General features: G+C 42.3%; 1 protein-coding gene across 1 annotated transcript; it reads right to left on the minus strand.

Annotated features, from left to right (window-relative positions):
* Positions 1–2,201: 2,201 nt before the first annotated feature.
* CAPSL (calcyphosine like) lies at positions 2,202–11,289 on the minus strand. Its single transcript, XM_033164624.1, has 5 exons — positions 11,180–11,289; positions 7,305–7,441; positions 6,086–6,263; positions 3,844–4,053; positions 2,202–2,627 (listed from the first exon to the last, which is right to left on the minus strand). Exons 2-5 carry the CDS (start codon positions 7,439–7,441, stop codon positions 2,526–2,528), a joined length of 627 nt encoding a protein of 208 aa, XP_033020515.1. The 5' UTR covers positions 11,180–11,289; the 3' UTR covers positions 2,202–2,525.
* Between the last annotated feature and the right edge of the window lie 4,149 nt (positions 11,290–15,438).

Genomic DNA, 15,438 nt, shown 5'->3' on the forward strand with positions numbered 1-15,438 from the left:
TGCTGCAAAAATCCATTTCTCAAGTAATCCTGAAAAGGGTGGCTGACAGTAGAAATATTCTGGATCTTTTAACAGCCCTATTCCAAACCGGTCTGGCACCTGCAAAGGTGGCTCCTGGCTGATCAACAAAGCACTGATAGATAGATCTGCCCTTTATTAATGTCTCTAATCCTCTTAAGAACATAAGAATAGCCCTGATGGATCCGGCCAGTGGCCCATCTAGTTCAACATGTTGTTCTCATAGCGGCCAAACTGATGCCTGCAAGCAGGACCTAAGCGCAACAACTCCTAGTGGTTTGCATTGCAACTTTGGCAATGAATTCTGTGTATGGTGTGAATAACTCATGGTTATATATGTTATTCTACTGCTGCATTTTGTTGTTGTTCAGTCGTTCAGTCGTTTCCGACTCTTCGTGACCCCATGGACCAGAGCATTTTGTATGTACTGGTTAAATACAGATATCAATTCATTGCCTGCTACTGTAGCAACAGTTAAAACTTGAATTATGACATGAATTGCTGCTTAATTTCTCACAAGGCCATTCAAGGATTCTGGGATGCTGACAGTGCAATCCAATGTGTATCTGCTCAGCCACATACCAATCATTTGCTGTTTACTGATGATATGTTTTTGCTGCTGAAGATTTTGCTGAAGATTTATTGGGTTGGCTATAAAGATTACTGTGTGGTTTTTATTGCAGCATATTGATATTCTTTCTGATTTTATGGGCCAGATAGAAATGCCTGAAGGGGCACATTCAGCTTCTAATATATATATATATGTGTGTGTGTGTGTGTGTGTGTGTGTGTGTGTGTGTATATAAACATAAACACACAGACACACCCAAACGTATTCAGATATGCTAGAATTTGCTAAAATGTATATGTGCTCATCTTTCTACAGGTGAAAAAGGTCACAATTATTTGAAAATGTCTTACATTTTTTTGAATGTATGTTTGAAAATGAAAATGAAGTAAACTCTTGGCGTCAGTGTTACCCAGTGAATGCAGTTTTAATTCATATACACTTGACATTACTGAGGAGTACCAGAAGTGGTTTTTCTCTCTTTCCTCCCTGCCAATGAGTCATCCTACCAACAGCCCGTTTAATTGTTTGCTGACATACTGGACCATAAAAATCTGTATAAATCCAGAGACTTTGTCTCAATTAATATATGAACCTGATCTTAAATGTTAGAGGACATTCTGGAAGCAAGGGGTCACATATATTTCTGAGCAGAAGCAGACTTCATATGCAAAAGGAGAAATGGCAGGTGAAAACCAAAAGATGCACTCTGGAAAGGATTTCATCACTCGTCTTTTTACTTCAGGTGCTCATCTTATTGGGGGGAAACTAATTATGGCTTCAGCAACCAGAGTGGGTTGCATTTCAACACTGGTTTTGCTTTAGCAGAAAGTACTCTGCTTGCACAAGTGGAGGCACCCCATTTTTACTGTTCTGCCCTCCACTCACCTACCACAAACCTGTGTATCAATCCCCATGCTGACTAGTGGGTCCCCCCCAACCCTCAGGAACAGCTTTTCAGTGGAGAGGGAAATTAAGTCGGTGGGAGGGACCAATAAAATGCAGGTGCCAGGGGCGGAGGAAGAGGGGGGCGGAGGGAGCGCAAATGCAGACCTTCAGGCTTTTCTATCTGGCCCTCATATTCTCCCCAGGCCTCACACCCTTCTCCTCAGACCAAACCCCTCACTGACCTCGCTTCCTACCCCAGGTGGTTTTCTTTGCCTGGATGAAAATGTCCTCCAGCTCTGATAATGCCTCTTGTTTGTCTGACTAGAGGATAGAGAGGGTTGTGTGAGTGTGTGTGCAGACTCTACCCTGCTGCACATAAAGGTAACTTCTTCACTTGTTTCTCCACCCACTTTTGCCTCTGGCTCCACCCACCACTGCCATGTGGGGCTCCCGGAAGGTTGGCCAGAAGGGAGTGTGGCCCTGGGGAGTGTGAAAAAGCTTCCTCGCCCCTGCGCTAATGCAAAACCATCATTGGATGCAACCCAGCATTCTCAACCTTGTGTTTGCTGAATAATGTAGATACACGGAGGAATTTCAGGTGTGACACTTCACTACCCACCACTTTTCTTCCTGCAACCCCTCCCCAGATATTGTTTCCCCCTCTTATTACTGATCTCAGAGCCTGACTGAGGGGGTAGTAATGAGGCTAGGAAACCAAGGGCAGGGAAAGGAGTTGAAAAGCAGCAGGTGGGGGAAGGGCTTATCATCCCTGACTCAAGCACTACTTCTGTCCTCCTGTCCCCTGTTCACATTTGTTACATTAGGAATCCCTGTTTGCTGAAACAAAAAGCACAGTCCCTCAGTGAGATCAGTCTTCCCAAAATAATAGGCACGGTGATAATTTTGGCTATTGCTTCTTCTAATTCACTCCTAGGAATGGTGCAGCTGGTTACTGCTCTGAATACAGCAGCACTGTCCTGTATATGGGGCTTACGAGATGTTTACAATAACGACAACAACTGCAGTAGCACTTTGCATTACAATAACAAAATCAGATTTTCCAAGCGTTTTTCATCATCACAATGAAGTAGACATCTGTGTCTATTGAAGCACTGACACCTGCGTAATAGTTCATAAATTCTTCTGGTGTGACCTAAAGCAGGGGAATTGTAAAGAAAAAAAATATTAATATCTTCATTTGTCTCTCCTGGAGCATGTTTACCACAGACAAGAAATCAGGAAGGAAATTGCTCCACATGGACTATGTATTGCTGCCTTTCCCTCCAGATGTTTTGGACCATAACTCCCATCATCCCTCACCACTGGGTCCTGCTGTATGGAGCCAATGGAGGTTGTAGTCCAACAACATCTAGAAGGCATCTGGTTTTGAGAAGGAACCTATCAAAAAGGGGGAAATGTGGAGACCATGACAGTAGAAAATAAAATAAAAAGCTGAACATGAGATGGGAATTCCCATTATGGAGTCCTACTTTCCCCTTCCCTACAGCAAAGAACACCTTATGAGGGGCATCCAGCTATTATTTGCAATGGAAGGCCTTGTTAGTAAAAGGCACATTGAGCAATCAGCTGCATTGATCCTCCTTAGAGTCCCAGGGCACTGGAACATAGGAAACAGTCATGTTGAAGGATAATGGTAAAAAAAAAAAAGTGGGATGTAAAAGGCATAGGAATTTTGCATGTTAAGGTGTATAAACACAAAGGTTGTCTCCTCCACTCCTGCTCACTGGCCAAACCCCCATGGAGTTCACATATCCCATTCCCCCCCCCCAATCCAACTAATGTTCATGAAAGAGCAAGGGCAGAAGAAGAACTTGCTGGATCAGGCCAATGGCCCATCTACTCCAGCATCCTGTTCTCACAGAGCCAGTGTGGTGTAGTGGTTAAGAGCGGCAGACTCGTAATCTGGGGAACCGGGTTCATGTCTCCGCTCCTCCACATGCAGCTGCTGGGTGACCTTGGGCTAGTCACACTTCTCTGAAGTCTCTCAGCCCCACTCACCTCACAGAGTGTTTGTTGTGGGGGAGGAAGGGAAAGGAGAATGTTAGCCGCTTTGAGACTCCTCAGGGTAGTGAAAAGCAGGGTATCAAATCCAAACTCCTCCTCTTCTTCTACTACTCATGGCAGCCAGCCAGATGCCTGTGAAGCAATAACTTCCTCCTGTGGTTTCCAGCAACTGGAATTCAGAAGCCAGTCTGCATCCAGCTGCACCATGGCTAGTAGTTATGCATAATTTTCTGCACTGTGCGTAATTATTGTGCCAACTGTTTTGTGTTGTTGTTTTTTTAAAGCAAAACCCTTAAATGTTACAAAGGCGCCACCTTTCTGTCAACCTGCAGTATTTCACTCACCTGTCCGTCTTTATCATAAGGCGAATCGAAGTTATCCAGAAACAGCCTAAAAACTTGCTCTTCGGACCATTCCCCATTCTGGTACTTGGGGTGGTGTTTTGCATTGTAGACTCCTCGTAAATCTTCAATGGTGACAATCCCATCCCCGGTCCTGTCTAGCTTTCGAAAGGCTTGCATGATGACTTCTTTTCTTGCGTTAGACATGGGAGGCTTTAAAACAACAACAACAACAACACCCAAATGAACATAGTAAAGTCATTGCATCATCACCCATGTCCAGCAGGGTCTTTGTACCTACCAACACTATTATTGTAATAAAAATATTGGCAGATGGGCTGTGTTTCCTTTAATGTGTTCATAGCGCTTTGGGTCACCAAAAGGAAGGTTGCAGGACCCATTTGATCATAAAGGACTTACAGGTATATCCTGCTTTATAGACCTGGGATAAATTGATAGAAAGGATAGGAATGCTGATTCTCCATTGGAAGACTGTGTTCATACAATCAGAGGGGTTGCCATCTGCAGGAAAAGCAACACAGCCGTGTGGTACCTCACAGACTAATATATTTATTACGGCATAATCATTTGTGATCGGGGTTTTAAAATGTATGGAGAGCCAAAAAAATAATAATGTATGGAGAGCCTTCATGAGTACAGGAGGTTCAGAGGTTTGCCCTCCAACTTGTGGAGGGTGACAGCAACAGGGCTGGAGCTCAGCACTCTCAGCCCCACTCCCCCCCCCCACATGATACTGCTCACAAGGGGGAAAATATAACACCGGAAGGAGGCTAGTTTACATACAGTTAGATGGGCAGGCATAAAATCCTGTGCACGTGACAACCAAGTGGTGTTTGAGGCAGAGCTAACAAAACAAACCCCCATCTCTTCATGTATGGGCATTTACATAGGGCAGGCATGTCTAAAGTCCGGCCCAGGGGCCTAATCCGGCCCGCCTGTCAGTTTAATCCGGCCCCTGCAGCAGTTTATGTCTTAGGGTAAAATCCTAAAACAAGGTCAGCAACTTAAAACCTAAAAAAAGGTCAACAGCTTTGGTCGGCCCACATGCATGTTCACTTCATCAAATCTGGCCCTCTTTGAAAAAAGTTTGGACACCCCTGACATAGGGCATGGTGGAATGCATACAGCCATGTGAAAGGAGTTTAAAACTGATTTCAAAGGATTGGTTAATATACTGAGGCTACTAGCCTACATACACTTACTAGTGAGCAAGGCCAATGAACATTCTGGGACCTGCTCCAGAGTGAATATGGGCTGCATATGATTGCATTTTCATATAACTTACTTTGGGCTTTCATGACTGTTTCATTTCAGCATGATGGATCTTTTTATGAATCACCACCCACAAAAGGAAATGGTACATTGCAGGTGTGTTTTCAGAATAGAATTCATAAGCTTATATAGTACCGTATTGGCCGGAATATAAGCCTCACTTTTCCCCCAAATTCCGACCGTGAAAAGTTAAAGTGCAGCTTACATTCGCGACCTTACGGTATGCAGCCAGGAGCGCAGGGCAAACAGCGCCAGGAGCGCGGCAAAGCAGTGCCTGCCTTGCGTGTAGTCCCCCATCCTCTCCCCCAAGGCCGGGAAGGGAGAGAGCGAGGAAGGGGAAAGGCCCCCGGCAATGCAGCACAGCTCCTCCCCCACCCCCCACCCCCAGCCAGGAGTAGCGAAGAAGGGAGCGGCTTATATTTGGGGTTATTTTTTTCTTTTTTCTTTTCCTTCCTCCAGTTTTAAAGGTGCGGTTTATATTCGGGTGCGGCTTATATTCAGGCCAATACGGTAGTGTTTGCCTGGCTCACATGCAACGGGAAGCCATTGTTAACATTAACCAAAGTTTATAAATCAACAACAAACCATGGCCTATGTGTGTGGTTTGTTTGTGACTAATAAACCATGGTTAAGCTGCTGAACAGAGTTCAAGTGATCACAGTAAGCCATTGTTTATTAAACAATGGTTACATTATATCTTTGTAATACTTAAGACCAGTGATTTTTTTAAAATGTTTATGAGCTTTCCTACTCATATTTAAATACTGCCCCTCAACGAGGCCAAACTTAGATTCACAAAATGTTTAGGGGTATGAGTCTCCCTGCGTCCCCCTCCCCCCAGAAAAAAGCATTCCTTAAGACCTTTTCGCACTAAAGTTACCATTCTATATTTCTATGACACAGAAAGCATTTCTGTTTTTTAAAAAAATAAAATAAAATAAAAGAGCCTTACCCTTAATGTTATGAGAAATTCATCGAAGTCTATTGTTCCACTCCCATCTTTATCAAAGATCTTGAAGATCTTTTCAGCTTCATCTTTTTCAATCATCACAGCATAATCATTGAGGCCTTTCAAGAACTCTTTGAAATCGATACTCCTGCTGTTGTCATCATCCATGATTCGAAAGACCCTGAAGAAAAGAAGGGCCACTTCGAAGATTAATAAAATAAAAGAGGGTGGAAGAAGAATAGAGAGCAGAAACTGATATCAAGAAGTTAGGACACAGGCATTCAAGAGAAAAGAAACAACACAATCCTTTTTCATCCAATAGGTCAGCTCAGTCAGCTCCTATGTAAAATAAAAATAAAAATGTGTAGCGTTCATTTGAACTGTTTCCGTTCCATCCTCCCTCTCTCTTTCTCCTTTTGTGTCATGCCTTTTAGATTACAAAAGACCTGTCTTGTTCTAACTGTATATAAGTCATTCACGGAGCCCTATCAGCCAAGACCTAGCATACAAATAAATAAATTTGGACTCTGTTTTCAGATATTGCAACTGAAATGTGCAGCTTCAAGTCCTATAGTCCCCAAAATAGTTTTATATTTCAATTTTTAATGTTATTTCTAAGGTTCAAGGCAGTTGCTTGAGTCTGCTACAGAAAAAATACCCTACTTTCATTGCTTTAACTCATCATCAGTAGGCCTACTGCTGTGTTGTTATTGACAGTCATGCATTTTATGCTTCCTTTTGCAAGCTACAGTTGAATAGTTTTGCCCTAAGTGATGCTGTTTGGGGTCTATGACCTTCCTTCCTTCCTTCCTTCCTTCCTTCCTTCCTTCCTTCCTTCCTTCCTTCCTTCCTTCCTTCCTCATTTCCAAGCCCTCTTACGATTGCCTTCAGTCCATTCCTGCAGTGCAGGGGGAGGCAGTTGGACTAGATGACTCGCTGGGTCCCTTCCAACTCTACAGTTATATTTAACATTAAGTGAGTTCATGAGCTGTGAAGTGAATTCAGGTGTAATGAGGCCCCTACAGCCTTTAACTGGTTCAGGTAAGTATTTTCTCTTTCTTGACAGTTTGGTTGCCTCATAACATCAGTGCTTGAGGGCCTCTTGAAACAGAACACGGAAATCCAAATGTCTATTAAGCAAGGCCAGCTGTGCTTCAGTAATCCCCTGGCCTACAGAAGAATGTGGGCTGGTTTAATAATTTACCTCATAAACTCATTTTACCTGGCGAGGCCTTTGATGCCAGCGGAGCCCCTTGCTAGGCACTGAAGGCGAAGTCTCTCGATTGGATCTGTAGTTTTGGCAAGGTCTCTTTTGGCCCGGATTGCCATCTCCCGGTCGTGTCTTGCTGTGCCGGGCATCTAGGAGAGAAAAAATGGCAAAAATGTTGGCAACCCTAGTCGTAAGGAGCTTCATTTGCTAGAGTGAATATGTTTTATGTCCACACCTGTACATAAATAACGCATATACATATATGAGTCTGGTTGCAAAGGCTTTTGCAAGGGGAGTTTTGAAAATAAAACAGAATGGATGAATGTAAAAATGCAATGGATGAATTCTGAGATGGAATGTGTGAGTCAGTCAAATGAAGAAAAGGATTCAGTCACAATATTTGGCCACTTTTCCAGAATGCATAAGCTGTGTAGAATTTTATGTGCATAGTTTGTCGGGCTTGGAAGGCAGCTTCCTCAAACCTGGCCCTGTCTCTGTCTCTATACAGCAATGGAGGTTCAGTGAATAGTAATTTACAAAGTATACAACCAGAGGTTCCAAATGTTTGTTTGAAAACGACGCCTCCTATATTTCACTGAAGCTTAATACCCAATCAGAGTGCATTATGTTGCAGCCTAAATGATTTAGCATCTCTTCAACTGGGAAATTTCTCATTTGGCGGAGGACAGAAATGGCATAGTCCTGCCCTTTTCCCATCCATCACCAAGATTCCCTTTTGCTAAATACTCCAGACTATAAATCTATGTGTGTGTTGGAGTGAAAAGAAAAGGAGAATTTCTTCAAGGTGTGTATGTACGACACAAGAATGTTTGCAAAATATGTTCTGCTGTTATATCTAGCTAGCAGTGAAATGTAGATTTCTCTCCCCCCCCCTTCAAAACATCCAATTAATGAATTCTCAGAAATGGTTTTGCAACCCTCTGATAGTATCAGTCCAAAAGGTCATTGTGCTAAACTGGAATTTCAACCTTCTCTTAAGAAGAAATGCAGAGATCTAGTAAGCATATAGTACAAACATACTGTATTAGGTTTTGAATGATGCACACATTTTTTCCTCAGTGTAGCAACACATCTTACACTTGGAAACCCAAGAAGGTGCTGTAAGTGTTATTTTAAAAGGGAAAATCTTTTCCAAAATGTTAATTAATAATATATACATGTTATTTATGGGTTAAGATAGTCCCCCCCCCAAAAAAATACCAGAAATGGACTGGACTGGCAGCTGAACCTTACTTCAACACTGATGATAGAGCAGCATCCTCCACAAAACCTCAGGCAGTAGGCCTAACAAGGGGTGCCAGGGCAAAACATTTGGGAACAGAAAGGGGGGTTTTCTACCCTGACTCAAAACAAAACATAATATTGATTTCCCCCCTTTCATGTGGAATTTCTGTGTTCCACAGACACTTTTCACAGTACATTTAAAAACATCTTTCTTTTTTTACTATGTCCCTAGTCCATGTCAACTTCATTGTCAGCCTACTCTCTAAGTTTGTCTAATAATAATAATAATAATAATAATAATAATTTATTACTTATACCCCGACCATCTGGCTGGGCCTCCTCAGTCACTCTGGGCAGCTTCCAACAGGATATTGAAAACACAATAAAAGATCAAACATTAAAAACCTCCCATAACAGGGCTGCCTTCAGATGTCTTCTAAAAGTCAGATAGTTGTTTATTTCCTTGACATCTGGTGGGAGGGCATTCCACAGTGCGGGCACCACTACCGAGAAGGCCCTCTGCCTGGTTCTCCCTCATATATTTCTCTTTGTTTAATTTCTCCTTGGCCCAATCTTTTTCATATTGTGGAAGTCTCATTTTTCGTTTGCCTCTTGTATATTTTAAAAAATATTTATATTGTTCCTTTTTATTTATACGTTTCTTGCACAAGGCTTTTCTGACAAAAAAGTTAATGTTTAAAAAGAAATACTGTACTTTTCCGTGTATAAGACTACGTTTTTTTACTTTAAAATAAGGTTAAAAATCTGGGGGCATCGTATACATGGATAGTGCATATGCACATTTTCTAAATTTGGGGTCCCCAAAAGCAGGGGGCGTCTTACACACGGAAAAATATAGTTTCCAAAGGGATTGTGAATATAATCCTGTGGCAATTTTTAAAAGAAAAGAAAAATGTTGAAAGCACTTCCGCAGCTAAGGAACTTAACAGCAACCCCATCCTTTTTTTGCTGGAGTCGGGGGTCAAGATCCTGCTTCCATCCACTGAAATTGCAGGTGGATAGAAGGCAGCCAGTGGAAAGCCCTGAAATGGGATGTTTTTTGGGGGTGGGAGTGACTGAGCTGCCCCAGAATCCATTGTATCCCTAGCAGGCCCCACTGCCATCACAAGACAGCATCAGGCCTGATCTGGGTTCAATCACTATCCCAGCTTCAGATTGGTGCAGCAACTTGCCTGTCCAGCCTCCACCACTACGTGAACCCACACCAAGTGACGATTGTGCCCTAAGAAAGGAACATGGGAAGTAGTCTTATTCCGAGGCAGGCCTTCGGTCCATCTGGCCCAAGAGTGGCTACTCTGGCCGTCGCTCTTCAAGCGAAGATGCCAGTGAATGAACCTGGGAACTTTTGCATGCAATGCGTGTCCCCCTATCACTGAACCTCCTCTATAACCAGCACAATTTGTTGCTAGTCTTTCTGGTGTCACAGTTTCTTTGTTGACTTTGAAGCCATCTAAAGTCAGTGGGCATCAGCATATCTTGCGGCAGTGAATTCCGTAAGTGAATCAAAGTTGAGGAATACAGGAGCTGCCTCAAAGAGGGTGAGAGCAGGCACCAGCTCTTAGTTCTTTGCTGATTGATACCATCAGTCAGTATGGTGTGGCAGCATCTTGGAAATTGATGACGTGTTATAAATAAGTGAGTCTTATCTCAGTGATTTGGGAACAGTGCATTAATAACCCAGTTATGATCCAATTGAAAGAACCAGATTCATTGTCCTATGCACCATAAATACTTATATAACAGCCAAAACCACATAGATGGCTATTGCCAGAGAGCAAAACTGTTTTGTTGAAAGAACCCTGTGGGAAGCTGCTGGCCTTGGCTGCAACCATTTTTACTGTTCCAACACAGTCTCTCTTTTTGCACTGGCATGGTGAAAATCCCGAGTCATGACAGATCTCTTCCAAACACCTTTCTACATAGTGCTGCACAAACCCTGGACTCAACCGCCCTTCGAACACCAAGTATGATTTAGACTGATGGTCAATCAGGATGAACAGCTGCCTTTGCTTTGTCCCTGACAGTAAGTCTGGTCTTAAATAAGCAGAAATGGGCAAGGTAGAAAAAGTCTTTCTTTACACATAATAATCCTGTGTACTTTCTTGTGCACTGATTTCCAAAAACATGCCATAAATCTCCCTCTGACTACACGGTCATATTTATTTACTGCTAATTCGACAGACGGCCTGTTGATTGTGTTTTGTCTGTTGTATTTTTAATCTGGTGTTCATTGCTTTCGAGGCCTTCAGGCCCAAAAGCAGAATACCAATGAAGTTTAATAGTAATTTGATGGTAAAAAAAGTAGAGATAAGCACAGTCACAAACTCTGAAGGCAACATGAGCAGGTCCCATTCAAACCCAGCTTTGTTTCCTCCCCTAGCGCTAGAGCCAGATCGGTTCTTCCTCCAATTTTGTTCACAGAGCTTATTCTGTAAATATAAACAGCTTACTGGTCCCGGAAGCATATCCTACTATATTTCTATATGCACCAACTTTTAAAATAGGCAGTATCTTTAAAAAGTAAAGAGCAGGGGAAAGCTGGATTATATCAACCTAAATTAAAGGATACTTTTCCTGAGCCAATCAATAAAGAAATGAAGAGGGGAAAAAAACCCATTTACCTTTAATTTGTTACCTGTTGCTCCTAACCTGAAACTACAGGCGCTCCCTTGTACAGTTTGGGAAAAGTGGGCCTGTCTCTTCCTAGCATCTCTTCCCGCCCCTGGTCTACACCTCCCCCTTCTGATTGGACAGATTGTGGTAATTGATGCAGAACCATGGAGAGCAGCGAAGGGTGACTGGAAGATGTGAGTGTCTGTCCATCTCAGATTACTTGTTTACATATTGCTACCCTGCCTAGAGTTTATCACCTTGTTTCCAGGGAGACATGGCTTGCTGTGAAAGGCCTAGTGCAACCTGCCAGGGATTTCATTGTTTCTGCGGCTTGCAATGCTCCTCCCAGCCCTCTGCCTTCACTTCGGCTTTGCTATATTCAGGAAGAAAATGCTTTCTCTGAAACACAGGGGCAAAGCAGCAGAACAGAAGCCCTCGTGTGCTTTTTGCAAGAAATGTAGTATTGTGCTCAGGCACAGAGAGAGAGCTGGAGAGGTTTAAATGATCTATCCACTGCAATCAATATACAGATTGAGCAAGTGTACAAAAGTACAGAAACTTAGCACTGCTCCTTAGCACATTCCATATCTTACATGGACATGCTTTCTTCCCCATGGGATATCTGTCGGTAGCGAGTGTGTACAAGTCCAAATTTAGTACAATAGAGCAAAATGATATACAGTCATACCTTGGTTTTCAGACAGCTTAGTTCTCGAACGTTTTGGCTCCTGAACTCCTGAAGTCCGGTGGGGCTTCTGCGGCTTCCGGTTGGCTGCAGCTTTGGTTTCCGAACATTTTGAAAGTTGAACGGACTTCCGGAACGGATTCCATTCGACTTCCAAGGTACGACTGTATTTGGCTGGTACCAGTATGGCAAAGGGAACACTACAGATTCTTAAGAATTTAACTGAGCTTGAAACATTGACAGCTGCCAGCATACGCCTGGGAAGCAATAGGCACAATAACAGAGAGGAAGAAAGGGGATTTAAAAAAGAAGAAATTTCAGTGTTAAGAGGTGGATATAGGTACTCTAAGGGCAGAAGAGCCTGCTTTGTTGTTGTTTAGTCGTTCAGTCGTGTCCGACTCTTCGTGACCCCATGGACCAGAGCACGCCAGGCACGCCTATCCTTCACTGCCTCTTGCAGTTTGGTCAAACTCATGTTAGTAGCTTCGAGAACACTGTCCAACCATCTCATCCTCTGTTGTCCCCTTCTCCTTGTGCCCTCCATCTTTCCCAACATCAGGGTCTTTTCTAGGGAGTCTTCTCTTCTCATGAGGTGGCCAAAGTACTGGAGCCTCAACTTCAGGATCTGTCCTTCTAGTGAGCACTCAGGGCTGATTTCTTTGAGAATGGATAGGTTTGATCTTCTTGCAGTCCATGGGACTCTCAAGAGTTTCCTCCAGCACCATAATTCAAAAGCATTGATTCTTCGGCGATCAGCCTTCTTGATGGTCCAGCTCTCACTTCCGTACATTACTACTGAGAAAACCATAGCTTTAACGAAGAGCCTGCTGGATCAGGTCAATAACCCATTTGTCTAGCATCCTGTTCCTACAGTGGCTGACCAGATGCCCATGCAAGCAGGATTCAAGCCCAAGAGCAATCTCCCCTCCTGTGGTTTCAAGCAACTGGTATTCAGAAGTATGGCTTCCTCCAACTGTGAAGGCAGAGCACAGCCATTATGGCTATTGATAGCCATTGACAGCCCTCTCCTCCATGAATTTGTCTACAGCAATCCTCTTTTAAAGCCATCCAAATTGGTGGCCATCACTGCCACATGTGGGAGCAAGTTCTGTAGTTTGCACTGTGTGAAGGACTTCCTTTTCTCTGTCCTGAATCTTTCATGCCCATTATTTCTAGCGTTATGAGAAAAGCTTTTCTCTATCCGTGGCCTCCATGCCATGCATAGTTTTAAGTTTCAGTGGAATTCTGGAAAGCTTTTAGGTAACAAGTGACTAATAAGATGTTGTAATAAGAATAATAAATAAGAATAAGAATGTTAGCATAAGAATAGCAAAAATAAAATAAAAATTGATTATAAGTTGTCACCTGAATCACCTATTAGACTTGATGGGAATCTTTACTCCCCTAAAACAATGCTTATTTCACCATAACTTTGGCTCCCAAAATATAAGCAGTAAGAATGAACAACGGATGGAATTCAACAAAGTTTTACTCAGAGTAGACCCATTGAAATTAGTGGCCTCAATTTAGTAACGTTCATTAATCTCAATGGGTCTACTGAGTAAAACATGAATACCACCCAATATTTGTCCGGTAACATTTTCAACACCCTTCAACTTCCAAACATGCTAAAAGATATTGGTTACAAATGACATTCAAATAGGTATTCTTTGGCAGTATGATGTAGGTCTAAGTTTTGAAGAGTTTGTCTTAACACTTCCAGTCGTAATGGAAGAAATTAATATATATACCTGTTAATAATGACAATAAGAAGCATATCCATATGTGTGTGAAGATTCTCTTTGAATACTGACAGCTATATAGCTGAACTGCAGAAAATGTGATCTTCAAAGCAGCTACAGTGGTACCTTGGTTCCCGAACGGCTTGGCTCCCTAACAAATTGGTTCCCGAATGCCGCAAACCCGGAAGTGTTTCAGTTTGCGAATGGTTTTTGGAAGCCGAACATCAGGAAGCTCCTGCAGCCAATCAGAAGCCGTGCCTTGGCTTTCGAACGGTTTTGAAAGTCAAACGGACTCTTGGAATGGATTAAGTTCAATAACCAGGGTACTACTGTATTCTTTTTTAAACAAGCAAATCAGCAATGTAGGTGGGGCTTAAGTTGACTCTATCTATACTATTTGGTTTATCAATAGGACTTTTTTTTAATTAGGACAACAAATACGTTCATTCCATTTCTTTTTTTAAGGAAAAACCAAAAAAAAAGTGCATGGATCCTGTTCATGAATGTGGGATATGTCAGTCAAATACAACATTAATAAATTAAACAACTTTACTCGACTACACAAAATCCCAGTTTTCTTCGTAAGCTCTGGAAACTTTCTTTTGTCAGAGGTTTTGTTAGGATATCTGCAATGAATACGACTCTCATTGCATCTTAGGGCTATATGCTCTGCTAATTTACTGAATTTTCTGTATTCAGTCTTGATAACCTTTCTGGCATTTCACAATTACACAGCAAACACTGAGAAGGGAAGCATGATGTAATAAAATTAATTTTAATTTCAACCAATATACAGCATTACATTTTAATTTATTAAGATAGTGATTCATATATCCCTTGTTAGATATAAATAATTATACACTGGCAGCAAATATACATCTCACTGTTCATGACTCCAAATCCTAATGCTGTTTACATAGCAGTTATTCCTGTTTCCAATAGGAGAGCAACATGTACCTTAACCATGAATGAGGCATTAACAGGGAAATAAATCAGGGACGGTAGCAAAGACAAGTGTTGCATGATTGCAGAAGCTAAGAAAACTGTATTCTCGCTTATCTGAGTTGAAACAAGAAATCTAAAAATTCTTATAAACACATTAAGTGTAAGGTTCCAGAAAATTATTACAAGTTCAAAAAAATTGGTCAGCATCACAAATATGTACACCACCACAGAATCTCAACACTGTCACATCCAAGTACCACTAGAATTTTTAGAAACTGTGACTTGAAAAACTACATTCCTGTGCATTATTCTGTTTGGTGGCCTGTTCTGCTACCACCAGTGTAGATAGAGAGCTCTAAGCAAAAGCAAGAATGTTTTCAAAACTTATGTTTTGGTTTGAAGTTCCACAGCGGTATATAAAGAGGAAGACACTAGAATCTTGGAAATATTAGCATCATGCAGTTTAAGTCTCAGGGACATCACCCAAGCAATCCTGGCCTCACTCTGAAGTGACCTGAGACACAGGGCTGCCTTAGTATCACTGCCCCCCCTCCCCAAGACCGAGGCAGCTCCAGTGAGACACTTTGTTTTTCGCGATAATGTCAGTTCACCTTACTTGTATTGAAAATCATCCCATATCAACCAGTTTCAGCAGGACTTGCCCACCTTGAAGATCACCAGTAAACCTCTGCTTACCTTCCAAAACATGAGAGGTAAACTACAATTTGGCATTTCACCCATCATCATCCGAATCAAGTGCTAGGGAGCTTTCAGAAGTCTCAATGCATGTTTTTTCTTATAACAGTGTTTTCATCAGTTGAAAGTTGAGTTGGGGAACCTGTGGCTCTCCAGATGTTGATGGGCCCCCAATCTGCATCAGCCCCAGGTAGCAGAG

The sequence above is a fragment of the Lacerta agilis genome, chromosome 11 (assembly GCF_009819535.1).
Source record: "Lacerta agilis isolate rLacAgi1 chromosome 11, rLacAgi1.pri, whole genome shotgun sequence".
NCBI lineage: Eukaryota > Metazoa > Chordata > Lepidosauria > Squamata > Lacertidae > Lacerta > Lacerta agilis.

Coding starts and splice junctions, on each gene's coding strand:
- CAPSL (XM_033164624.1), bottom strand. CDS start 7,441: ATGCCCGGCACAGCAAGACACGACCGGGAGATGGCAATCCGGGCCAAA. Junction 6,264..7,304: donor GGCATCAAAGGCCTCGCCAG/GTAAAATGAGTT, acceptor TCTTTTCTTCAG/GGTCTTTCGAATCATGGATG. Junction 4,054..6,085: donor AATTTCTCATAACATTAAGG/GTAAGGCTCTTT, acceptor GTTGTTTTAAAG/CCTCCCATGTCTAACGCAAG.